This window comes from Amblyraja radiata, chromosome 10 (genome assembly GCF_010909765.2).
Source record: "Amblyraja radiata isolate CabotCenter1 chromosome 10, sAmbRad1.1.pri, whole genome shotgun sequence".
Lineage (NCBI taxonomy): Eukaryota > Metazoa > Chordata > Chondrichthyes > Rajiformes > Rajidae > Amblyraja > Amblyraja radiata.
Window position 1 is genome coordinate 52,448,369 of NC_045965.1, and position 26,756 is coordinate 52,475,124.

Consider the following 26,756-nt stretch of genomic DNA (forward strand, 5'->3'; position numbering starts at 1 on the left):
CATCAATATAATATCAATGCCAAGAAATCCAAAAAGGAATTCAGAAGCTTGTTTACTTCATGGTTAAAATATGTACAGTTGCTACCACAAGGAGTGGTTGACGCAACTCACAGAGGGGAGCTTAGACATGCTTATGAGAGAGAGAGAGAGGTATTGATTTAAATGAAGAAAGTTGACAGAAGGCTTGAATGGAGAATAATTGCCAGCATGGACAGGTTGGGACAAATTACCTGTTTCCATGCCTTGTATTCTTTATAATTTGTTCACATTCCCTCTTGGGAGGCTTATTATACTGCACATAGCGCTCTGAGCTGTGTGGGCAATGTAATAATCGCTGTCAAAGCACTGTCCCCATTATCCCCACACTCCTCTTGCCCGGCACCACTTTAGCTCATGTCTTCCGACACTTTACCACATCTGCATCAATGCCTTGGTGCTGTTCTCCTGCCTGCAGAGCCATGAATGTTTCAGCACTACTTCTACATTGCTTTGTCTTGATCTCACACTGTGTGATGAAACAATAGGTCTCAAAACATGCTGCTCAACCACTGCAGTGAATATCCCAAGAGCAGGAAACTTACCTAATATTCTCAAAGATCTTAACAGTTGTATCAGTGGCAAGGCTGCTAACCAAATTCACAATCTCTGTCAGAATGGAGCTGAGTAGAAACCGGGAGCCAATATTAACAGAGCACTGTTGTACCGAGGGACATCCTACGAGAGAAAATGAGACAATAAAATGCAGTATAACATCCAGTCATGTCAATGCAGTGGTAACAAAGAACAGTGGGAGTAAAGAGTAAGTTTAATTGTGCTATTCACCAATAGAGAAATTCTAAGTTTGTAGCAGTTTCATTCTGAGGAAGTAATATTTGCTTACAAAATGGATGGGAAGTTTAAGACACTCTGGTACATTTCTAACAGTTGGAAACAGTAACAATGATATACAGACCAAGCCACCCACTTCACTTTTCAGGAATTCTGAGAGGTTGTCTGGAGTCACACAACAAATACAGGCAACCACCCCCGCCTGGAGTTTGGGGAGAAGGGGGTACAAACCTAGTAAACAGGCAGCATTGTGATATTCCATAATGCAACGCCACATCATGTGAGCATGATATGTAAAGGAACTGCAGATGCTCGTATATAGAGGGGCGGAAATCACTATCAAAACATGTGACTGTATGGGTTTTCTCCGGATGCTCCAGTTTCCTCTCACACTCCAAAGACGTATTGGTTAGTAGGTTAATTAGCTTTGGTAAAATTATAAATTGTTCCTAGTGTGTAGGATAGTGCTAGTGTACAGGTACGGACTCAGTGGGCTGAAGGGTCTGTTCCCTGTGCTGTATCTCTAAAGTAATGTAATGTACTGTGCTCAAAAGGAACCTTCGATCAGCTTTATCAAGATTGAATGGCTAAAATTACAGATGAGAATATCATTTGGATTTCAAAGCACTTCTGCTCATAGCTGTCAAGTTACAATGAAACTATAGTAAAAATCATCCTTCAAATGGCTTTTATTAAGGACCTGTAATAATCTAAGGATTTTGTTTATCTGCAGAGTTATCATCCAGTCATGTACATTTCACTGCTGATTTGAGTTGCAGTTAATTATGCTGTCACTAATGCAGGAGCTTTGAAAGCAGACTGCACTTCTCTCTTAGGGGAAAAGGTCAGACAGTGATAGGAGACTCGCTAGATAGTGGGACAGACAGAAAACTCAGGCAGCAAATGAGACTTTAGAATAGCTCGCTGCCTCCATGGTGCCAGAGACCAGGTCTCGGAGCGGCTGCAAAACATTTCCGGCTGGGTAGTGGGGGGGGGGTGTGAGAGATGAAGGGTGGGCAGCCAGAGGTTGTAATGTACATTGGCACAAATGACAAAGGTAGAAAAAGTGCACGAGGTCCTGCAGAGTGAGTCCAGGAGAGTTAGGCAGAAGGTTTAACAGCAGGCACTCAAGGCTAGTTATCTCCAGGTTACTCCTGGTGTCATGCGCTTGTGAGGATAGGAATAGGAGGATAGGACAGGTGAATGCAAGGCTGGGGAGTTGGTGCAGGGTGCAGGATTTTTGGACCATTGGGATCTCTTCTGGGGCCTGTCTGGGGCCAGTTCAGGACCAGTTGGAACTGAACTTGATGGGAATCCATATTCCGGCGGGCGGGTTTACCGGTGCTACTCCAGGGGGTTTAAACTAGAGTGTCAGGGGATGGGATCAAACAAGGCAGTGGGGCAGATGGGAGGCTGGAATCAGTACACAAGACAAACACCATGTTCAGTAGACAGGATAGGCAGGAGCATCGCAGGGCGCAAGGAAGATGGTTGGATTAAATTGTATTTATTTCAATGCTAAAAGCCCGACAGGTAAGGCATATGAACTCTGGGCATGGACAGATACATGCGACTGGGAAGTTATAGCCAATGCAGAAACTCAGCTAAGGGAGGGACATGACTAACAGATTAATGTTTGTAATTGACGTTGGGCCAAAGGGCCCAAATCCGTGCTGTATGACTCTATGACCTATTTAAACTCATAATTAGACACCCTTCAGGTTAATTCTCGTGAGTGTACATATATTATAGGATTCCATTCGTCAACATTAAAGAGCTTTCAAAGCTTTTAAGTACTTCAGCACTCGCAGTACTTCATAACCAATGCCCTACTTAAATGATGACTGCTGCAATTGCATATCCACTGGAGATTCAGGCTTCCATTGCAATGAGCTGCTGATCCCAACTTTAAGCTAATCTCCACCATAGGACATAGGTTTAAGGTGAGGGGGGGGAATTTTTTGTTAATGGGAACACAAGGGGTAACTTTTTCACGCAAAGGGGGGTGGGTACATTGAAAGGAGCTGCTGGAGTACATCATTGTGACAGGTGCTATCACAACATTTAAGAAACATTTATACAGATACTTGGATAGGACAGGTTTGGAGGGATATGGAAAGATGGGACATGTTAACGGGTGTGGGCAAGTTGGGCCGAAGGGCCTGTTTCCACGCTGTTAGACTCTATGACTCCTATAACCTCCCTCCGAGAAGCTCCCACAGAAATGCTGGCCTGCCTCCTAGATGCTCCCACAAGGACTTACGGGCCTCCCATGGGGATTCTGACCTCCTTCTCTTTTGACGTTTTCGATTTTTGAAATAGAAATGTAAGTATTTTTGAACAATTTTGGATATCCAGGATGCCACTCATCCACAATTATTTGATGTCAGTCCAGAGATTTAGTTAGAGCCTTATTCATTCTTATACACTGACAGACCATGTAATTCTTCTATTACATGAAGGCAACATCACCATGCCAATTACTCATGCGCTGGTGTTTGTATATTTTAAAAGTCCCATCTTATGCGTTGTTTAAGTTCAAATCTGCAAGTTTACAGGATTTCAAAATAAAATAAGTCTGATGTACAAAATTGACGTGGCAGCTCTCTCCCTATAAACGGCAGTCAAACTTAGTTTGGGTTTCAACCCTTAAATAATAATGTGGTCAATTTATAAAAATAAAAACTGTATACAAACGGCCATTGAAAGCTTACTCCTCTGATACCTTTGAATTATTTTAGAATTTAATTAAATTTCTGCAACCTTATAAATGCTTCTTTCATATTAAAAAACAGATGCAATTTCATCCTGATTTTACAGCAAAGCAATAGTTTTGTAGTTGGCAAAACGGCAGGTCATGTCTTTACTCTTGGATGTTAGAATCACTGGTTTCTTCCACACCCAAGGCTTGTTCCAGCTAAAGAGAGGTAATCAGCTCTGAAGAAAGACTAATCGGAACTCCAGCAGTAAACATCTCTGAGTTTATTATAACTTATTGCTCCTGCAGGTTTGCCCAGCTGGACTTTAAAAGATTGGTGTTTTAATTGAAGTACTTTCAATACAAAATGCGACAGGAGATGAATGAATCCTGGCCAATTCTGGCCCACAATTTTACCAACATGTTCTGTTTGTGGACAAAGAGATTGATGAGGGCAATTAAGCTGCGCATGGGAGACTCAGTAAACATTTCCATTCATTAAAACGTCTAAATGTACTGTGGACAGAGTCACATTACAGAGAGAGAAATACTATTAATTTTAATTTTCAGCACTTCGACTGAGGTCCATGATCTCATCACAGTAATAAATAAATTAAAGTGGCTTTTGATCCACAAAGTACGACAGTTGAACTTCAATCTTCAAAAGAATGTGCATTTACGCAGTGCCTGATAACATCCTCAGGATAACCCAAATTATTTCAAAGCCAAAGAAAGCCAAAGCCAAATGAATCGAGAACCAGAGGACATAGGTTTAAGGTGAAGGGGAAAAGATTTACTAGGAATCTGATGGGCACATTTTTCCACACAAAGGGTGGTGGATGTATGGAACAAGCTACCACAGGAGGTAGTTGAGGCAGGGACTGTCCCAACATTTAAGAAACAGTTAGAGAGGTACATGGAGAGGACAGGTTTGGAGGGAATGGACCTAATGCAGGCAGGTGGGACTAGAGTAGCTGGGACATGTCGGCCGGTGTGGGCAGGTTGGGCCAAAGGGCCTGTTTCCACACTATATGACTCTAATTATTTTTGACAAAAAAAAGACACAAAGTAATGGAGTAACTCAGAATTTCTGGAGAACATAGATGGGTGACGTTTCAGGTTGGGACCCTTGTTCAGAATGATTGTGGGGTGAGGGCCAGGGTGGGAAGGGAAAGAAGAAAGCTGGGATAGAGGAGGGACAGGGCAAAGCCTGGCAGGTAATAGATTGATGCAATCGAGGAAGGTTTTCTGATAGGCAGATGGTTGGACAAAGTTGAGAGATGAAAAGACAGGTATGAGACACAAGAATTGAAGGGTTGCAAATTGTGAAGCTAATGGAAGGAAAGAAGGAAGGGGAGGCGGAGAGGAGAAATCAGTACAATTTAGGTGGGGCACAGTGGGAGTGGGGGGGGGGAGAGAGAGAGAGCAATATGGGAAGGAAATGGGAGAGGGGGGTGGTTATGTAGTTAACTCAAAATTGGAGACTTCATTGTTCAGACTGTCAGGTGATAAGCTGCAGAAGTGGAATATAACGTGTCGTTCAGTTTGCACGAGTTAAAATAGTTGGCAGTTGAGAGATGCAGCAGGCCCTGGTGGATTAAGTGCAAGTGTTTGGCGAAACAGTTGCTGAGTCTACGCTTGGACTCGACGATTTACAGGATGCCACTTTGGGAACATTCGGATGCAGTAGATGAGATTTGATAAAGTGCACATGAACCTCTACCTCACCTGGAAGAACTGATGGGTTCCCTGGATGGAGGTGAGGGAGGAGATATTTGGACAGTGTGTTACTGCAGAAGGCTGAAAGGGGGGGCAGATGGGAGAATGCAACTGGTGGTGGGATCATCTTGGTAGTGACGGAAATGTCGGAAGATAATGTGTTGGATATAGAGACTGGTGGGGTAAAAGTGAGGACCAGGGGAACTCTATCCTTGTTGTGTCTGGGGAGCAGAGGATGGGGGGGGGGGGGGGGAGTTGGGGGGTCCTCCACCTCTTTCTCTGCTACATTGATGACTATGCTGCACCCATGCAGAACTCGCCAATTTCATTAACTTTACCACTATCTGCCCTCAAATTCACTTTGACTATCTCTGATTCCCATCTCCCCTTTCTTGATCTCTCTGTCTCCATCAAAGGGGACAGACTACAAACCTAGACACCCAGATATCTGGACTACACTTCTTCCTATTCTGCTTCTTGCAAAGACGCTATCCCCTACTCTCAATTTCTCAGTCTCCGCTGCATCTACTGTCAAATGAGGCTTTCCATTCTCCATTCTGCAGAACTGCCGAGTTATTTCAGCAATTTGCACCTTTTTTTTGTAAACTGGCCTTGTTTCTCCTAATTATTTTTGACACTGTTTATACTGAAACACTGACAACTAATTCACTCTGCTAACACCCATTACTGGCCAACTATTGACTGAGAAATACATGTTGACCAAAACAAAAACAGGACCTGACCAGAAGGGGCCTCAGCTTAATTTTTCATCCAAAAGACAATGCTATTAACAATGCGAGCTCCCTTGGTACCACACAAAAATCATCTGCCCAGATTCTGAGCTCAAATTCAGGCTTGAATTTGAGCCATGGTTTACACACAGAGTGCATATATTTCCCTGCACAAGCTAAAATAGATAGTGTTCTGAATAGGCAAAATTTAGCATCAATTCATCCGATCACTTAATCAGTGAATGTGCAACAAACATTGAGGTTTTCATGTCAACGCCCATCTTTGTTTAGTATTTTCTACAAAGGCAGCACGGTGGCGCAGCGGTAGAGTTGCTGCCTTATGACGCCAGAGACCTTGATTCGATCCCGACTACGGGTGTTGCCTGTACGGAGTTTGTACGTTCTCCCTGTGACCTGCGTGGGTTTTCTCCGGGTGCTCTGGTTTCCTCCCACATTCCAAAAACGTACAGGTTTGTAGGTTAATTGGCTTCGGTAAAACTGTCATGTACGTAGGAGAGTGCTAGTGTGCGGGGGGTCGCTGGTTGGAGCGGACACAGTGGGCCGAAGGACCCGTTTCCACGTTGTACCTCCAGAACTAAAAATTAAAGTAAATATGTACTTACCAATTCCCCCCATGAATGCCATCCATTGCTGACAGGTGACATGGAAAAGCTGATTCAGTGAACCCAGGTCTCCTTCCTCCAGCTGACTGGTCTGTTTCCTGTGGAGATTTAACAATCAGCGCAATGATATATTGATTTGTTAGAAAGCCACACGCATGCACTGGAGTATTAAATGGTGCGCGATTTCTGATGTGGTTGTGGACAGCTGGTCATGAACACACATCTGATTTTCAATTGAAAATTATTGAATATTCTCTTTACCAAAGGAATAAAGATGTAAACTCAATAAAATCTAATCAGTGTCATGGTAGTCAGCAATTTAAATAAAGTGAATGGGGATGACAGCAAAAGTTACAGACTGGTGTACAGCACTGTACTCAATATTCTTGGACAGTTCTCTCAGAGAAAGTTCCAATGCGAATTAGGGTACATTCAAAATCCTCAACAGAAAAATAGTGCAAATTATAGACTACTGCACTGACAGAAGTTAAGCACATCATGAGCAAATGTACACAAGGATAGAACATCAACCTCAGTCATTATGCCAAATAGTTTCATAGACCAACTGAAGACTTGATCTGTGAAGCTTAGAAATAAGGAGATCCCCTAATACAGTTCAAATGGTTGAAACAAGGAACTGTAGATGCTGGTTTACACAAAAGGACGCAAAGTGCTGGAGTAACTCTGCGGGTCAGGCAGCATCTCTGGAGAAGATGGATAGGTGACGTTTCGAGTCATGACCCTTGTCAGGCTGACAGGGTTAGACATGGATAAGTGACGACCCGAAACGTCACCCAACTATCTTCTCTGGAGATGCTGCCTGAACCCTTGAGTTACTCCAGCACATTGTGTCCTTTTCAGTTGATATGGCTACTGCCACTTGCTTAATGCGGGAAATTGACTCAGATAAATGGAAATCCTATCAATGGTATGGTCTGTACCTTCTTGAAACCGCCTGGCGCTGTGTTTGCTCCAGTTCTACTGTCGATGTTCGCTCTTGAATGGAAGATTGCTTTAAATGCTCCGTCTTGTGCCTCCTGCGAATGTGACTGTCGTTGGTCCTCTCCAGAACTATGTCGTCTGTTGTCTTGGGAGTACCAGTGTCTGAGAAATCGGTTTTGCTCTTAAAAAATACATGTTCCCAGTTACCTTTTAATCTTGAGGTAAAACATGCTCTGAAACACAGTGACATTGCCAATACAGCCCAAAATAGCTGCAACAATATTTCATACTTTGGGTGAAACATTGCACTCACCAGCATATCCCAGAAGCTGCGCCGGCTGGTCTTGCTCGTGGGAGTGGTAGATTCTGGATTACTCGGGCTAGAGGTTTGGACAGGTGTAACTTGCATGGACACAGGACTGTTTTTACTTCCAGAAAGGTTGATTGCTTCCTTAATCTCTGACCCAGACTTGGTGAGTTGACCTGACAAGGAACAGAAGTAGTGGATAGAAATGTTAAGCAATGCTTGTCAGACAAAAACAAAACGTGAAATTCTGGGTCTCATAAAAGATTCAGGAGTGCTTTTTGTGTCAATGGGCGGCACAGTGGCGCAGCGGTAGAGCTACTGCCTTACAGCGCCAGAGACGCAGGTTCGATCCTGACTACGGGTGCTGACTGTACAGAGTTTGTATGATCACCATGTGATCTACGTGGGTTTTCTCCGAGATCTTCGGTTTCCTCCCACACTACAAAGACGCACAGGTTTGTAGGTTAATTGGTATGGTATAAATGTAAAATTGTCCCTAGAGTGTGAAGGGTAGTGTTAGTGTGCGGGGATCGCTGGTCAGTGCGGACTCTTTGGGTCGAAGGGCCTGTTTCTGCGCTGTATCTCTAAAGTAAATTATCTATAAAATTTGAGCACATTGTAAAATAAAAATTAATGCCAAAACCAAAAGTGTGATCAAATGCTTATTTAAGAACGATTTGAAAGACAGAAAGGGACAAGTAAGATAGACACAAAATTCTGGAGTAACTCAGAGATTATTAATCTCTCGGGAAAAGGAATAGGTGATGAAGAATCTGAAGAAAGGTTCCGACCCGAAACGTCACATATTCCTTTTCTCCAGAGATGCTGCCTGACCCGCCAATTATTCCAGCAATTTGTGTCGATCTTCAGAATAATCCAGCATATGCAGTCTTCCTACACAATGGATTGTGTCCTGACATCCCAGACTGATTCCTGGGATGTCAGGACTGTCTTATGAAGAAAGACTGGATAGACTTGGTTTATACCAAGTCTAAATAAATAAACAAATAAATAAATAAATAGATAAATAAATAAATAAATAGATAAATAGAGATAAAAAATAAAAATTAAAAATTAAAATAAATAAAAATAAAATTATTATTATTATTATACTCTCTAGAATTTAGGATATTGAGGGGGGATCTTATAGAAACATACAAAATTCTTAAGGGGTTGGACGGGCTAGATGCAGGAAGATTGTTCCCGATGTTGGGGAAGTCCAGGACAAGGGGTCACAGCTTAAGGATAAGGGGGAAATCCTTTAAAACCGAGATGAGAAAAACTTTTTTCACACAGAGAGTGGTGAATCTCTGGAACTCTCTGCCACAGAGGGTAGTCGAGGCCAGTTCATTGGCTATATTTAAGAAGGAGTTAGATGTGGCCCTTGTGGCTAAAGGGATCAGAGGGTATGGAGAGAAGGCAGGTACGGGATACTGAGTTGGATGATCAGCCATGATCATATTGAATGGCGGTGCAGGCTCGAAGGGCTGAATGGCCTACTCCTGCACCTAATTTCTATGTTTCTATATGTAACACTTTATGTAAGGCTTTATCAAATGTACTGGATTAAGTTGTTGAAGGTGATACGGTAAGAAGAGGGTAGTGTTGAACAAGACCAGGTTTAGAAGGTTAGATAAACATGTGGAATCATGAGCCACTGAAGATTATGGGGGGGGGGGGGTAAACCATGACAGGATACAAACACAGGGATGAAAACATAAAGGCTAGAGGGTTAATGCAGACAGGAGAGAACTTGATATGTCAGGACATGGAAGGTAAAATATTAAATGAGCAGGCCAACCTATCCCATTTGAACCTTAAGCACATTACAAAAATCATCTTACATTAATAAGCATTCTCAAGACACTTTAAAAACGAGCTGAATTGCATGCTTATTGCGTGTAACATTTTTTTTCATTGCTGTGTTATATTGATTTGGATTTCAACATCTTACCATTTCCGCTGTCACTCTCTAGATAGTAAGACTCCACACACAGAGGGCACTGGAGCATTCGAAACTCCATCACAACATCGCAAAGAGCATGACGGAGGCCATTCTGAAGTTTTTCAGTAAGCTGCAGGAGACTAATGTTCCCCTGTTCCCAGATGTCAAAACGTACAAGTGTGTTTGGCTCTAAAATGATAAAACAACGATTACATACAGCCGTATGCTCAAACTGGGGACAGACGGTTACAGCTATATTCTGTGATATGCATCAGAACGTCTACTTGTGTGGTGCTCACTTATACCTGAATCTTGGTAACTACATTTGACTATTTAATCATATTACTGCACAAAACTCTCCAGGCATTTAAGACCAGGGATGAAGCATCCAAAGAGATAACTGCCCTCACGAGTTGCATTTCCCCATTTGGTGTCTTTAGTAGTCCAGCAGCTGAGCATGCTTGTATCACAATCAGTTGAACAGAACTTAAATGACTTACAGTTTTAATTGGGAATCCTGAACTTACTCTGAATTATGAAAGTAAAAGCTGTGAGTCCGGACCAGAACCACCGGATTTTTACTCCGAAGACTAAGAATGAATAATGGGAAGATGCTACCTGACCAAGCTGCTTCATCTTTTGGAGCAAGTGACTTTCCATAGATATTGGAAAGCATTGTGACATTGTACATGTCAACTTCCAGTAAATCTATGATAAAAGTTCTGTTAGATACCACGAGGGTGAAGAAGCAGAGGTTAGCAAGTGCTCCGGATTAATATAGGAAGTGGTAAGGAATGCACATGATAGCAACTGCAGCAGGCACTTGTCAGGAAACTATCATTTAAGGGGACATACTGACCACCACCTTTATAATTGTGTCAAAATCCCCAAGTAACAGGCATAGGATATGCTCTTAAAGAAGGCAAATGGGATTGGTGTAGATGGGCATAAAGGTAGTTATGGAAGTGGTGGGCAAAGGGCCTCTTCTGTTCTGTGCAACTCAATGACACTATAACGCATTGTAAGAACTCCTCCGCCAGACTATATTCAGGGGAAGCTTAAAAGGCTGGACAATTAATTCTCCACCCTATTCAAGTTAATAAGATTGTACAATAAATATGAAGGTAGGTAAAAATACTGGAGAAACTCAGCGGGTGAGGCAGCATCTATGGAGTGAAGGAATAGGTGACGTTTCGGGTCGAAACCCTTCTTCAGACTGCTGTACAATAAATGAGTATCTGTCCATTCCATCCAGTTCTGCTGAAGATTTTTTTAAACTAATCTCCTCAAAAAAATGTCATCTTGGATACATCATTAATGCTCCTACCCCCAAGTTGCTTTGAAGACATTCAGAATCAAGTACAATTTTACATCTGGAAATATACAAGCAGCTACCTGTTATTTTCCCTTCAGAGTTGCTCTCATATCTGAAGACATTTGTCAAGCTGTTGAAATCTGCCTCCTGATTGAGATCCATGCCAAAGCACAGTTTTGACGGGTCTGCTTGTGCCAGTTGTGGAATTGTCACCACGGAGTTTCCCTGCTGATCCACGATGGATAAGGCAATACAGGCAATGCCTGGGATGAACACACACCAAATAAAATGATTATCACCAGTTCAAGAGTCAGAATAAAACTAACTTCTAAAAGACATTATTTAAAATTATATACTGGTTCACCATGATGCCACTACTTTGCTTTGTTGCTTATAGCTTGGTTGACCATTGAAATATACAGTGTCAAACTACCTCAAACTATGGTTTATGGAGATTGGACTCCATGAGAAAAATAGACAAGTATCAAACGCGCAATATACACTAACATATTATTATTGTTTGCAGTGGGAGAATGATCTGCGGGGGGAGAGGGGGAATATAATAAAAAGGCAGTGAAAATAGTAAATAGAAATAGCAACTAGTAATGCCCCTGTCCCACTTAGGAAACCTGAACGGAAACCTCTGGAGACTTTGCGCCCCACCCAAGGTTTCCGTGCGGTTCCCCGGAGGTTTTTGTCAGTCTCCCTAATGGTCGAAAGTGGTTTCCGCTTCTTCTATGTTCCGACGATCATTTCAAAAAATTCAAAACCGGCTGCGATTAAAAATAAGTTGCCGTTTTAAAAATCGGTAATTTTTTAGTCGAAGCCGGTTGCGATGCTAGTTGAAGGTGCAACCTCTGGCAAGGGGGGGGAAGAGAAATATGGGGTGGGGGAATTGCACATTTTGTTGTAGTTTCATTTAAGCAGCGGGAAAACTCCCATAAGCTCTTTTCCTACAAATATTGTAACAATATTTCAACATTCCTTAATATGCACAAAGAGCTTACAGTTACAGCTTTCAACATAAACAAGAGCTACTCCATGAATGGTACAGTAGATTGGTGCACATGAAGGTGGCAGCATAGGTTGATAATGTGGGTAAGGGAGCATATGAGATATTGGCCTTCACTACTCAGGCACTGAATTCCAGAGTAGGGAGGGAGGATATGCTCAACTAAATGTTAGGTTATCCATTTTGGTGGCAAAAACAGGAAAGCAGACTATTATCTAAATGGTGGCCGACTAGGAAAAGGGGAGATGCAGCGAGACCTGGGTGTCATGGTACACCAGTCATTGAAAGTAGGCATGCAGGTGCAGCAGGCAGTGAAGAAAGCGAATGGTATGTTAGCTTTCATAGCAAAAGGATTTGAGTATAGGAGCAGGGAGGTTCTACTGCAGTTGTACAGGGTCTTGGTGAGACCACACCTGGAGTATTGCGTACAGTTTTGGTCTCCAAATCTGAGGAAGGACATTATTGCCATAGAGGGAGTGCAGAGAAGGTTCATCAGACTGATTCCTGGGATGTCAGGACTGTCTTATGAAGAAAGACTGGATAGACTTGGTTTATACTCTCTAGAATTTAGGAGATTGAGAGGGGATCTTATAGAAACTTATAAAATTCTTAAGGGGTTGGACAGGCTAGATGCAGGAAGATTGCTCCCGATGTTGGGGAAGTCCAGGACAAGGGGTCACAGCTTAAGGATAAGGGGGAAATCCTTTAAAACCGAGATGAGAAGAACTTTTTTCACACAGAGAGTGGTGAATCTCTGGAACTCTCTGCCACAGAGGGTAGTCGAGGCCAGTTCATTGGCTATATTTAAGAGGGAGTTAGATGTGGCCCTTGTGGCTAAGGGGATCAGAGGGTATGGAGAGAAGGCAGGTACGGGATACTGAGTTGGATGATCAGCCATGATCATATTGAATGGCGGTGCAGGCTCGAAGGGCCGAATGGCCTACTCCTGCACCTAATTTCTATGTTTCTATGTTTATAAAATATTAGTCAGATCTCAGCTGGAGTTTTACATCCGGTACACTACACTATAGGAAAGATTTGACAGCGCTGAAGAGGGTTCATTGGGGATTGACCCGGGAGGAAGCATTTCAGTTATGATGAGAGACTGTTGGGGTTAGGTCTATTGTGTCTGGAGTGGAGGAGGTTAAGGGGGATATATTTCAGGTATAAAAGATTATGAAGATTACAGAGGAGACTGCAGGAAACATTTCCCCATTGCGGAGGAATATAAAAATAGAGGACATTGATATAGGGTTGGGAAGACAGATTTACGAGCGAATCAGGGGAATCCTTTCTACCTAGAGAATGGCGAGTACCTGGAGCACACTGCCTGAGAGAGTAGTGAAGTTGCTGACATTTAAGAATTGCCTAGAATGAGTATTTAAATTACCTAGGCATTGAAGACTGTGGGTTAAGTACTGGAAGATGGGATTAATATGATCAGGTGCGCACTTCCACGCTGTGTGACTCTATGACTGTTTAATTTTAAGCAAGTCACCAAAAAAAAGTTCAAGGCTTCCAATGTGTATGCTGGGTAAATGTTCTGAAACGAGCCAAACCATTTATTTGGATAACCAGAAGGCTGATGATTTGTTTTATATAAATCCAGACTACTTTATGTTCGTAAAAAGCAGTTTGACTTTTCCACAAGAAGCCCAAAAATTAACCACAAAGATATGAAAATGGATTACACCTGCATGTGGATGCATGCTTTGAAAATATACAATGAAAATAGGTTCCTGCATCCCAGACTTGAAACTCAACTGCAGCAAATGGGCTGTAGTAAATTAAGGCAATAGCTCACTTCCATATTCTCTTGGGCAGTTAGAGGTGCTGGTTATGCTGGTTATTCATACTTTGTAAATATGACATCTCGCTCCATGAATTTTATTCCTCCACACGTTTGTGTGTAAGCTAAAAATTGAGTTGTCTCAAAAGTCTAATTTGTGGCATGAAAGATTTATAGTCACTATAAACCGATTACATATTTTTCTTTTATACAGCTTCTTTATATTTCCATTTCTGTCGGATTCCCTAATTTTAGCCCTAACCTAATTCTCCTGTTGCTAAAATACTCATGCATACTTGTGATCTCCAGAATTTACAGTCCAATGCTTACCTAGTTGGCGTTAGTTTCCAATCTCCATTAGCCTGAGCTCATTCAAAACTATTAAGCATCTCTATACCATCTAGGTTCATCCATTCATCACTCTGAACTGCATAGATTCGCAGTCTTGTAAAGCCTGGATTTTAACATTCTCAGTCTTGTCTCACCCCAATTTCAGTCGCTAAGTTTGTAGGTTTCGTAAAGATTCAGCAGCCTCGGCTCTCTGCTCCAGAATTCATTCCCCAAATCAGTCACCTATTTTCAACCTCCAAGCCTCTTCCAAATCCCATTTAAACACTAATTTGCATTTAAAATCCTTCTGGATGATCTCAGGATATTGGCCTTGTTTAAGATGATATGGAGGTGCAATTGCTCGTTTAAAAGATCCCATTGCAACAAACTGAAGGTAGTAGTGAAACCAATAATATTTGATAGTTATAGAGTTAATTAGGCTGTAAAAATTCACTGCTTCTGGTACATTACATGTAATAGTCACAAAATCTTTCTGGTCCTAAAATATTAAGTTGTAAATTATTACTAGCTTTGCAAACCTATGTACATATTAAACTAAACGATGTTCACCAATTATAATTGTAGCAATAAAAATAATGAATAAGCCTGCCTCATGCTTAAACTTAAGGTTACCATGAGTCCTCAAAACAGGTGAAAACAGAACCCCTTAATCATAGCCCGCTGATACACGTATAAAGATACCCCGCATTTTATGTGTTTGATTTATGCATTTTTAAAATAATTCACTTGTTCCTTTAATACCAAAGCTTGATTTACACACTGGTAATTTCGGAATAACACGCTCAAATTTACTGCTGATAGCGTTGTCATGTATATGTATAATTTACTCATTTTGAATTACGCACTGCTTTTCAAGCATGTAACCCCCGTATATAATATAAGGTGCCTGTATACTGCGTTTTGCCAAAAGGTCTCAGAGGGCAACAAGGTAGCAGAAGCAGCAACAACCAGATGGGAAGATCAAACATCTTTCCAGGCAAACTTTAATCTGTACATAATTAAAAATACTGCAGATGTCGGAAAACTGAAATAAAAACAGAATTGTTAAAAATGCTCATCTGGTCAGACAGCATCTTTGGAGAGTGAAAGATAACAAAATGTTAAATCAATTACTTTTCTTTGGAAGTTTTAGTTATTCTGAACAGTAGTAGAAGTATTCAATATTCAGGAGGGATAGAGAGAAAGGAAAAGGAGGTGGGGTAGCGTTGCTGATTAGAGAGGAGATTAACGCAATGGAAAGGAAGGACATTAGTTTGCAGGATGTGGAATCGGTATGGGTAGAGCTGCGAAACACTAAGGGGCAGAAAACGCTGGTGGGTGTTGTGTACAGGCCACCTAACAGTAGTAGTGAAGTTGGAGATGGTATCAAACAGGAAATTAGAAATGCGTGCGACAAAGGCAAAACCGTTATAATGGGTGACTTCAATCTACATATAGATTGGGTGAATCAAATTGGCAGGGGTGCTGAGGAAGAGGATTTTTTGGAATGTATGCGGGATAGTTATCTAAATCAACATGTAGAGGAACCAACGAGAGAGCAGGCTATTTTAGACTGGGTATTGAGTAATGAGGAAGGGTTAGTTAGCAGTCTTATTGTACGTGCCCCCTTGGGCAAGAGTGACCATAATATGGTTGAGTTCTTCATTAGGATGGAGAGTGACATTGTTAATTCAGAAACAATGGTTCTGAACTTAAAGAAAGGTAACTTTGAGGGTATGAGACGTGAATTGGCCAAGATTGACTGGCAATTAATTCTAAAAGGGTTGACGGTGGATATGCAATGGAAGACATTTAAAGACTGCATGGATGAACTACAAAAATTGTTCATCCCAGTTTGGCAAAAGAATAAATCAGGGAAGGTAGTGCATCCATGGATAACAAGGGAAATCAGGGATAGTATCAAAGCGAAGGATGATGCGTACAAATTAGCCAGAAAAAGCAGCATACCGGAGGACTGGGAGAAATTCAGAGACCAGCAGAGGAGGACAAAGGGCTTAATTAGGAAAGGAAAAATAGATTATGAAAGAAAACTGGCAGGGAACATAAAAACTGACTGCAAAAGTTTTTATAGATATGTGAAAAGAAAGAGATTAGTTAAAACAAATGTAGGTCCCTTGCAGTCAGAAACGGGTGAGCTGATCATGGGGAACAAGGATATGGCGGACCAATTGAATAACTACTTTGGTTCCGTCTTCACTAAAGAAGACATAAATAATCTGCTGGAAATAGCAGGGGACCGCGGGTCAAAGGAGTTGGAGGAATTGAGTGAAATCCAGGTTAGCCGGGAAGTGGTGTTGGGTAAATTAAATGGATTAAAGGCCGATAAATCCCCAGGGCCAGATAGGCTGCATCCCAGAGTACTTAAGGAAGTAGCTCCAGAAATAGTGGATGCATTAGTAATAATCTTTCAAAACTCTTTAGATTCTGGAGTAGTTCCTGAGGATTGGCGGGTAGCAAACGTAACCCCACTTTTTAAGAAGGGAGGGAGAGAGAAAACGGGGAATTACAGACCAGTTAGTCTAACATCGGTAGTGGGGAAACTACTAGAGTCAGTTATTAAAGATGGGATAGCAGCACATTTGGAAAGTGGTGAAATCATTGGACAAAGTCAGCATGGATTTACAAAAGGTAAATCATGTCTGACGAATCTTATAGAATTTTTCGAGGATGTAACTAGTAGCGTGGATAGGGGAGAACCAGTGGATGTGGTGTATCTGGACTTCCAGAAGGCTTTCGACAAGGTCCCACATAAGAGATTAGTATACAAACTTAAAGCACACGGCATTGGGGGTTCAGTATTGATGTGGATAGAGAACTGGCTGGCAAACAGGAAGCAAAGAGTAGGAGTAAACGGGTCCTTTTCACAATGGCAGGCAGTGACTAGTGGGGTACCGCAAGGCTCAGTGCTGGGACCCCAGCTATTTACAATATATATTAATGATCTGGATGAGGGAATTGAAGGCAATATCTCCAAGTTTGCGGATGACACTAAGCTGGGGGGCAGTGTTAGCTGTGAGGAGGATGCTAGGAGACTGCAAGGTGACTTGGATAGGCTGGGTGAGTGGGCAAATGTTTGGCAGATGCAGTATAATGTGGATAAATGTGAGGTTCTCCATTTTGGTGGAAAAAACAGGAAAGCAGACTATTATCTAAATGGTGGCCGACTAGGAAAAGGGGAGATGCAGCGAGACCTGGGTGTCATGGTACACCAGTCATTGAAAGTGGGCATGCAGGTGCAGCAGGCAGTGAAGAAAGCGAATGGTATGTTAGCTTTCATAGCAAAAGGATTTGAGTATAGGAGCAGGGAGGTTCTACTGCAGTTGTACAGGGTCTTGGTGAGACCACACCTGGAGTATTGCGTACAGTTTTGGTCTCCAAATCTGAGGAAGGACATTATTGCCATAGAGGGAGTGCAGAGAAGGTTCACCAGACTGATTCCTGGGATGTCAGGATTGTCTTATGAAGAAAGACTGGATAGACTTGGTTTATACTCTCTAGAATTTAGGAGATTGAGAGGGGATCTTATAGAAACTTACAAAATTCTTAAGGGGTTGGACAGGCTAGATGCAGGAAGATTGCTCCCAATGTTGGGGAAGTCCAGGACGAGGGGTCACAGCTTAAGGATAAGGGGGAAATCCTTTAAAACCGAGATGAGAAGAACTTTTTTCACACAGAGAGTGGTGAATCTCTGGAACTCCCTGCCACAGAGGGTAGTCGAGGCCAGTTCATTGGCTATATTTAAGAGGGAGTTAGATGTGGCCCTTGTGGCTAAGGGGATCAGAGGGTATGGAGAGAAGGCAGGTACGGGATACTGAGTTGGATGATCAGCCATGATCATATTGAATGGCGGTGCAGGCTCGAAGGGCCGAATGGCCTACTCCTGCACCTAATTTCTATGTTTCTATGTTTCTAAGTTTCTGTTTCAGTCTCTACAGTAACCGCCCAAGAACTCTTCAAGCCTCCCTGAACTTACTTTAGATCTATACAGTGGGCTGATACATAACATCACTCAAAACACAGAACTTTCTCATTTTTAAACTTTAAACCAAAATGCATTTCAACGTAATACCAGTCAAACTTCTTTTGAAAAGAATGGTTTGTTTTTAAAGCACATGGCAGGCAATACAATACTTTTCATGTGCATTTATTGTTGTAAATTCGATAAGGTTACCCGCCATTTAATGTACAATCAAGCTCTCCAAATCAACAATGCGATATGGAACAGAAATTAGTTTTTAAAATACTAATTAAGTAGATATTGACTGACACCCCTGGTCGTTTTCAAAATTGGCCCAAACAAGTTTTTCTATCTCTCGAGCAGGCACATGGAGTCTTGGATTAAAGGTTCATCCAAAAGTGCTGCAACAGAGTGTTATTCTGCGCATGAACCTAGAATGGAACATCAAATCTGAATCGTTCTGTGTTTGAGGCAACAAATTGGAAACCTCCAAATTCAAATTAGAATCCTCAGAAGTTCATACACACTAAAGCACTGATTGGCATGAAACCAAATGCTACTTTGTACCAAAATAACAGATCATGGTGCCCATATCCAAAATGGCAACGAAATGGGATTGAGAGATTCAGAAAAGCCAATTCTGCCCACTGTGCTGGCCATCACTTTAGAAATTGCAGTTCAGCTTTAGAGAGTAACAGCAAAATATAATAGGTGAGAGATTTGTTTTAACTGTTCGGTAAAGCCATTAGGAACCACAGTTACCATGTACTATAAATAACCTACTGTTAAACATGCAGCAGAGCGCAACAGCAGCAACATGCAACATTAATAATACCCTCCCCTCAGAAGTTCGCACACTTGAGTACCAATTGGCATGAAATCAAATGCTACTTTGTGCCAAAATAATAGGTCATGGTGGCTATGCTCAAAATGGTAGTGAAATGGGATTGGGAGATTCCGAAAAGACAATCAACAACATAAATAAGCTGTGAGAAAGGGTTTTAAAAGCACACTGCTGCATTTACAAAAGAAGCAATACCTTGGAACTGGGAGGGTGGAAATAGATGATGCACAAGTTCCACCATGGTACCTACATCAATGAAAGAAAATTCATAGATGGCTTTGCACCTAAAATACCTTTAACATCATATGATTAGAAGAGAGGCTCTATACAAACTTAACAAAACCTAGAATGAAGAAATGAACTATCGAAAAAAAGGCTAATGCATTCAGATGATTCAGTTCTCGTCTGTGTTTAAGTCATGTAAAAAATGCTAGCTTCAAGAAAAAGGCAGGGATAATGGCAGAATAGATAGACACAAAATGCTGGTGTAACTGCAGGCAAATCTCTGGAGAAAAGGAATATGAGACGTTTCAGGTCCAGATCCCATCAGTCTGATGATGGGTCTCGACCCAAAACGTTGCATATTCCTTTTCTTCAGAGATGCTGCCTGGCCCACTGATTTACTCCAGCATTTTGTGTATATCTTCAGTGTAAAACCAGCATCTACAATGGCAATGACATTGGCACAGTAAATAGCAGTTGCCTCGCAGCTCCAGTAATTGGGTCCAAGCCTGATCTCCTGTACAAAATGTGTACACCACATAGGTTTTAGTTGCTGCTCTGGTCTCCTCATCTGTCCCAAGGGCATGCAGGTTGTAAATCAACCCCAGTGAACATGGGCACCGGAGAATCAGAGATGGGGTTGGAGGTAGTTGATGCCCATGCAGAAGATAAATAGGTTACATAGAAATAAGTGGGGAATGGGACTGATGGGATCACCCTGAGGAAGGGCAGAGACTCGATGAGCTAAATGACCTCCTTCTGAGATTCAAGGTCATCAGACATTTGCTCCACTTCAGCATTGAGGGAGGGGGGAAGGTGGAGGACAGATTTACAGACTCTTCTCACATTTTCAGAGGTACTGAGCAAATGCACATCCAAAATCCCACGCCGCTCACAGCACGGTTCCATCCATTTGAAAGGGAACCACAACATCTAGCATTTCAAGCACTGCTGTTTAACAAAATGTTGGAGAGCTCTGTTAGCGCTGCTCTTTCCACTCGGCCAATTCTGCTTGTTCTTGCTGTAGAGAAGCTGTAAGGAAGATGTGGCACTAATACTATTTGCTGGAGAGCAAGGAAATAAATAGGGCAAACATAAAAGGTTCAAAGCAACTAGTTCTCTACATTAATTAAGATGCTGCTTCAATTATAACCCCCCCCCCTCCCAAAAGAAACTCTTAATTATTTCTGAAATGTTGCTGCAAGATCCTCAGGAGAAAATGTTCAACAACAAAGAGAGTGATGTAGGGTAAGTTTGATCTAAGAGGCTGCTGAACTCCTGGCCCCAATCTTTATATTGTGGGAGGGTACATCAAACACAGCACAGAAAACTCCCAATGAAAGGATTGTGTCCAGTGAGTTTGACTCTAGATTTCAACACCACGCAGTGAAACATTGAGATCAAGTTTCTCCCTGTGTTGGAATCAGTCCAGTTAACCTTTGTGATTTTGTGTCACCAAACAGGGAGATGAAATAACTTGTCTGAATGAAGGGAGACAGTTTACAAAGAGACACAGGCAAGGTGAATGAAACAGACAAGATGAGCACGGATTACACCCACACCAGTTCTGAGGAAGGCCAACTGCAATATTTTTTTTATTTTAAGTTACAAGTTTGCAGAGCAGAGAAGAGGTTATATACAAAAAACTGTGAAAAAAATCTAGCCGATACATAGAAAATAATCTAACTCTCTAATGGAATATTGAGCTTATATAAATAGGATTGGAATACGAAAGCAGAGAAAAAAAAAAAATTATGTTTCAGTTGTATAGTCTTTATCAAACACCATCTGGAGCACTGCATTCAACTTTGGCTATGAATCTCAGGAAAGACACATTTGGCCTTGGCAGTGCGACAGAACAGAGTCACCAGAATGAAAGAAGACCTTAAATAGTAAGCTTATAAAGGGAGATTGGCAAATTGTGGCTCGCATTGCCTGAGGTGGACAAAGTTGAATAATTAAAATCAAAAAATATTTTGATAAGAGTAGATAGAGAAATTATTCCTGATTGTGAAATCCAGTATAAAACATAATGTGCAATTGAAAATAATTAGGAATTAAATAAGAAAACATGTTTTCACACATGAACTGATGAAAACTTACTTCCCTAATAGGCCATGCCCCAATAAGGGCGGCACAGTGGTGCAGCGGTAGAGTGGCTGCCTTACAGGCCAGAGACCTGGGTTCGATCGTGACTGCGGGTGTTGTCTGTACAGAGTTTGTACGTTCTCCATGTGACCTGCGTGGATTTTCTCGGGGTACTCCGGTTTCAACCCACATTCCAAAGACGTGCTAGTTTGTAGGTTAATTGCCTTCTGTAAATTGCCCCATAGTATGCACGATAGAACTAGTGTATGGGCGATCCCTGGTCGGCATGGATCGGTGGGCCAAAGGGCTTGGTTCCATGCTCTAGCTCTAAATTAAACTAAAATCAAATAAGCAGGGTCAATTGTTGCAATTTATATAAAGGTATGCGGCCTAGGAATGGTGAGACTGAAGTGTAAATGGAGCCTCAAAACATATCAGCTGTCATTCAATAAGCAGGAGTTGAGTGGCCTACTCTTGTTGAAAGACTGAATCAATTTAATTTATGAACATCAGTGCCCAGTGATATCTGCAAATGGCTGAAGCCAACATACTAAGAAATCTGCAAAATATATTACCCCTTTCCTCAAATACATGGTGCTGAGCTATTGATATAAGCATTTTCATTAGCCATCTACAGTGGTAGGCAAAGCAAGTAAAAGCAAAAGGCCTTTTCAGACAATCGTTTGTAGTTGTGATTGCCATCAAAAATACTGCTTCTATCAGTATTTTTTTTAAAGGAATCAGCACCATTATGATGCAGAAACATGACACTATCACCAACGAGAAGATTCACAATGCTGACAGATAATTATTACCAAGGTGAACAGTGTTTGCTTACATCAGACAATTTACAACATAATGGCCAATTATTAATATTAAGTTCCAGTTCACTACCTTTTAAGTTCACAAAACATTGGCATGCAAACATAATTCAATCTGATATTTTAATCCAGTTTCAGACTTTGTTAAATACCTCTTAAATATTCTTGTGGTCAGCTATATTTCAAATGAGCAATTTGTACCCTGCAAAACTGATATTTCTCTTTCTCTGCCATTATTTAATCATGCAAGCATTTCCCATAATCTCCCATGTATTCTCCAAATCAGCTATGGCTTACATAAATTCATGTCATAGGAGCAGAATTAGGCCATTGCTGTTCAATCATGGCAGATCTATCTTTCCCTCTCAACCCTGTTCTCCTGTCTGCTCTCCATAACCTATGACACCCTTGCCAATCAAGAACCTGTCAATCTCCGGTATAAAAATACCCAATGACTTCATTGTCTCCACAGCAGTCTTGGCAATGAATTCCATATATTCACCACCCTCTGACTAAAGAAATTCCTCCTCATCTCCTTCCTAAAGGTACATCCTTTTATTCTGGGGATGTGCTCACTGGTCCCAGACACTCCCACTAGTGAAGAGTAACAGCACCAACACCGACCTGTGCAGAACACCACTAGTCAATGGGAAACAACCAGGAAAAGACCCCTCTTGGCCTTCTGCCATTCAGCCAACCTTCTACCCATGCTAGTATCTTCCCCCCGATGCTAATCTCCTATTTTAGTACTTTCTTATTCCCACAACATTTTCAATTCATCTTATTACAAAATCCCATGTTATATCTTCCTTCCCCACATCCGCCAGGATTCCATCTCCCCTTTTCTCCTCTGATCCCCAGAAAAATATCAATTCCCCTAAAACCCCCACTTGCTGCAGCACCATGATTCCCAATCACAGCCAGTAATATTTTGGCCTTATCTCTCTTGGTTAACTTTAGCTTTCCCATGTCTTCTCCCATCCACCAGCGTAATACTGCCCTCTCTACGCAGTATTATTGCCCTCCCTTTCCCTTGTCTTCTCTGCATTCCCCTATGTACTTGTCCCCTTGGATATTTTGTTCAAACACACTATTGCTCCCTCCACATCAAAGCACTACAACCTTCATCCAATTAAAAAAAAACTTGCAAAATGTCTATGGTTTTTAAAACCCGAGGTAAAATTTAAAAAAAAGACCAGTGTGTTAAACTTGCCTTGAGTATTGGCTGTAAACGTCCTCTGTGAAATCTGCTCAGACAACACTAGCCTTCCCAGGGATCGCAAAGGAATTGGTATTCTGACCATATACAGAGACACTGAATGTTCACACTGATGCAGCAGTACAAACTCCTTCAAAACTCTTCCACAGCAAATGGAGCTGGGTTCCGTATATTTAACCAAGAGTGGCTGATGCTGGTACTGAGGGACAACATTTGATGAAGTGTTGCTCCTGCTAGCACTGACATCGTTGGCGTTTAATTGCAAAAAAAAAAAAACACCAAAAAAAAGTTTTTTCCAAATTTTGTTTAAAATCTTACATCCTGCCTTACTTAGTTAGAATTAAGCTTCTCAGTGTGAAACAGACCTTCCACTCATTTATTTCTTCACGCATCAGATCAACTTGTTGGAATATTCATTTCCTTAAATATTGGTTCTATTAAAATTAAATTATATTATAACTGAAGATAAATCATTAGATTACGATCTCAAGTTATACACATGATCGTGTATCATTCTTTATTAAGGAAACCATTTGAGTGCACTGCCTTATTAAACATCATTATGCATCTCTGAAGACAACCATATCCAGATATCTGTCCTTTTCAGAGTCAAGAAATAAAGTTACATTTATACCTTTAATTCACCAATATCTTTAGGTAAATAGTGTGTCATGCACTTAAAACTATTGATCGCAGCTAATAAACTATCGAAACAAGTGTCCCTCCACTTCACTAACATTCTGTTTTTCTTTAGTCCCAATTCAATTCTCCACACCTAGTATCAGATTCTTAGAATTAATATTTACCCATTTATCTTCCCTTCTACTCTTTTCAACCTTGGTAACATTTCCAATACAAGCTATGACACTTCACTATTACTCCTTGATAAATACACCCAATGCAATAGGCCAAATGAAATCCTTCAAGTTAAAATAAGACCTGTTCCCTGAAACACAAGCACAGCTTGTGCCAAGAAAAAAAAAATGTAATTGAAGGGTACCAAGCAAGCAAATTAATAGCTGCAAGATTGGTTTCGCTCTGAAATTGCTGCTGTCTTTACTTCTTGCTTTCTATACAAAAAGAAAATGTTCTGATGGGACGGCGAATGTCATGTCATGAATGGTCATCTCTTAGAATCATTATAGGCTGCCACAGCTTGTCTGTAAAGCAGTATTTCTGCATCCCAAAGTAGAGCGCTAATAGCTTGCTGAGTTACTTGAAAAAAACAACCCTCAAACAATTGAATCCATACGGGAAGATCTTGGTATTGACAGAGTAGTTTTCTCACCCTCACTTATGTAGCATGTGGAATAATGGCCATGTCTAGTTATAATTTTGGCAGCCGAGGTATATAGGACCCTACTCAATTAACTACCATGCAAAACATTTCGACCAACATCTGATAGGATCTTATGCCAATAGATAAATAATTGCGAGAAAACTTAGTTAAGAAATTTTAAGTATTTCAATTGTAGTGAACTGATTTCAGAATGAAGCTGGATACACAATGGAAGGAAAAAGTGAATCCTAAGATCGAGCTATGTTTTACATTTTACACAGATAGCCGCTTTACACTGATTTAGGGCAGAATATCCCATTTATATAAATGCATGACTAAACTTTAATGTTGATATGGTTTTCCTTTTACTTGTAAGAGAGATGAAAGTCCCTTTAAAAATTGATGCAGATTTCATCAAGTTTAAAGGGAAATTATTACCTTTCCCACCAGTTCCTTGACCGCCAGGCTTATTGTAGAGGTAAATGTCTGCATCAGATACATTTTTTCCGTGAGGGTAGTGCTGCAAAAATTAAAAATGAGGCAATTTCACGTCATCAAAGATAATCTCAGATCAATGCATCATAAAATATTCACCTCACCCAATCCACTTATACATTATGACACTTGTTAACACGAGAATGACACTTGTTAACACTCAGTAGATACAAGAAAAAAGAACAGCACATGGAGTGTGATACGCATGATTGTGCCAATCACAGTACACAGATACAACGCGACAGCAAGTCATTAATACTTGGTGCTCAATTAATTTAATTAATTCCTATTATGTAACAATTTGCAGATTTAACTCCGCAATTGGATATTTGACAAGATGACAACTTGGGTAGATATAGTAACTGCGGAATTATAATATGTATACTCTCCATGAATTTCCACAGGGATGTCACTCTGTTTTGTTTTTGAGTGGGAAGCTCAAAGTTTCATAAATGTAAATTAGATTCCAAAATGAAGTTTTTAAATCTCCCATCTGCTGCTGCTTATGATGTGGAATCTTCACAATAAGCAATAAATTAAAATTAAAATTCTAGCCATGATTTAACATCTGTCCATGCTGCAAATATGCTCATAAGTTCAAGGAGCAGAATTGGGCCATTTGTCCCATCAAGTCTACTCCACCATTCAATCATGGCTGATCTACCTTTCCCTCTCAACCACATTTGCCCCATAACCCCTGACTATTACTATGACTATCTGACTATTATTGGATTGGGCTTGATTAAGCTGCACTTTAAGTTAAAATTAAGCATTTAATTTAAAACAGGCTACATCGGACCCAAGTTGATCCATTAGAAATCGGACGCATATAATCAGCAGCATTCACAGAACTGAAACACTGCAGAATGTAGGCACATAGAGATAGGTACAGTTGTGCACATTTGACCATGTCCTTTACCAAGCAGAAATACTGCATGTTTTGCTTCTAAGGATAAAACAACATCTTCAGAATCAGAAAACTACCTGGAAATGATGCTCCACATTACTGTCTGTGTACTTTGGCGTATGAAGGAAAATGAGCAGGTTCTGGCGGAGGTAATGTGCAGCAGCATAAAGCCAAGGTAGACATCTGTGAGAGATCGTGAACTGCACCACTTCTGTTGGACCTGTCCCAGGAGGCTGAATAAACTGGATGGGGAGGAAAAGCAAAATTAATAAAAAGCTAACGTTAGGATGGCTTATTAACCTTATTGGTCTTGGGTTACTGAAATCCATCACAAACTCTCAGGCCAAGCACCAAGATATAATCTGGAAGATAGAATGGTGAAGAATCATGTTGACCATGGCCACTCAAGGGAACATTTTTAAAGATGTTGGAATACAGTGGATAAAAAGTTTTTAAAAATATATAGTAGGCCAAGTGGGACCCATGGAGGGGGCGGCCTGAGGCATCACACACGCTAACCACTACACACACACACTAACCACCACACACACACACACACCAACCACCACACACACACACATCCCCCCCCCCCATGATATTATATTAATATTATTTATTTGTTCCTTTTCCCCCATCCCCCGCTCTATCCACTCACGCATAGCC

The 26,756-nt window shown here is 41.1% G+C and overlaps 1 protein-coding gene across 5 annotated transcripts in view; it reads right to left on the reverse strand.

Annotated features, from left to right (window-relative positions):
* szt2 (SZT2 subunit of KICSTOR complex) overlaps nucleotides 1-26,756 on the reverse strand; it is a 198,604-nt gene that overhangs the window by 55,645 nt on the left and 116,203 nt on the right. For all 5 annotated transcript variants that reach the window (XM_033028842.1, XM_033028843.1, XM_033028844.1 and 2 more), the window contains exons 48-55: nucleotides 26,171-26,335; nucleotides 25,130-25,211; nucleotides 11,189-11,371; nucleotides 9,803-9,982; nucleotides 7,855-8,024; nucleotides 7,541-7,722; nucleotides 6,600-6,697; nucleotides 582-714 (exon numbers count right to left, since the gene is read on the reverse strand). In XM_033028842.1, coding sequence (XP_032884733.1) covers nucleotides 582-714; nucleotides 6,600-6,697; nucleotides 7,541-7,722; nucleotides 7,855-8,024; nucleotides 9,803-9,982; nucleotides 11,189-11,371; nucleotides 25,130-25,211; nucleotides 26,171-26,335 — 1,193 coding nt within the window. The remainder of the gene's footprint in view (nucleotides 1-581; nucleotides 715-6,599; nucleotides 6,698-7,540; nucleotides 7,723-7,854; nucleotides 8,025-9,802; nucleotides 9,983-11,188; nucleotides 11,372-25,129; nucleotides 25,212-26,170; nucleotides 26,336-26,756) is intronic.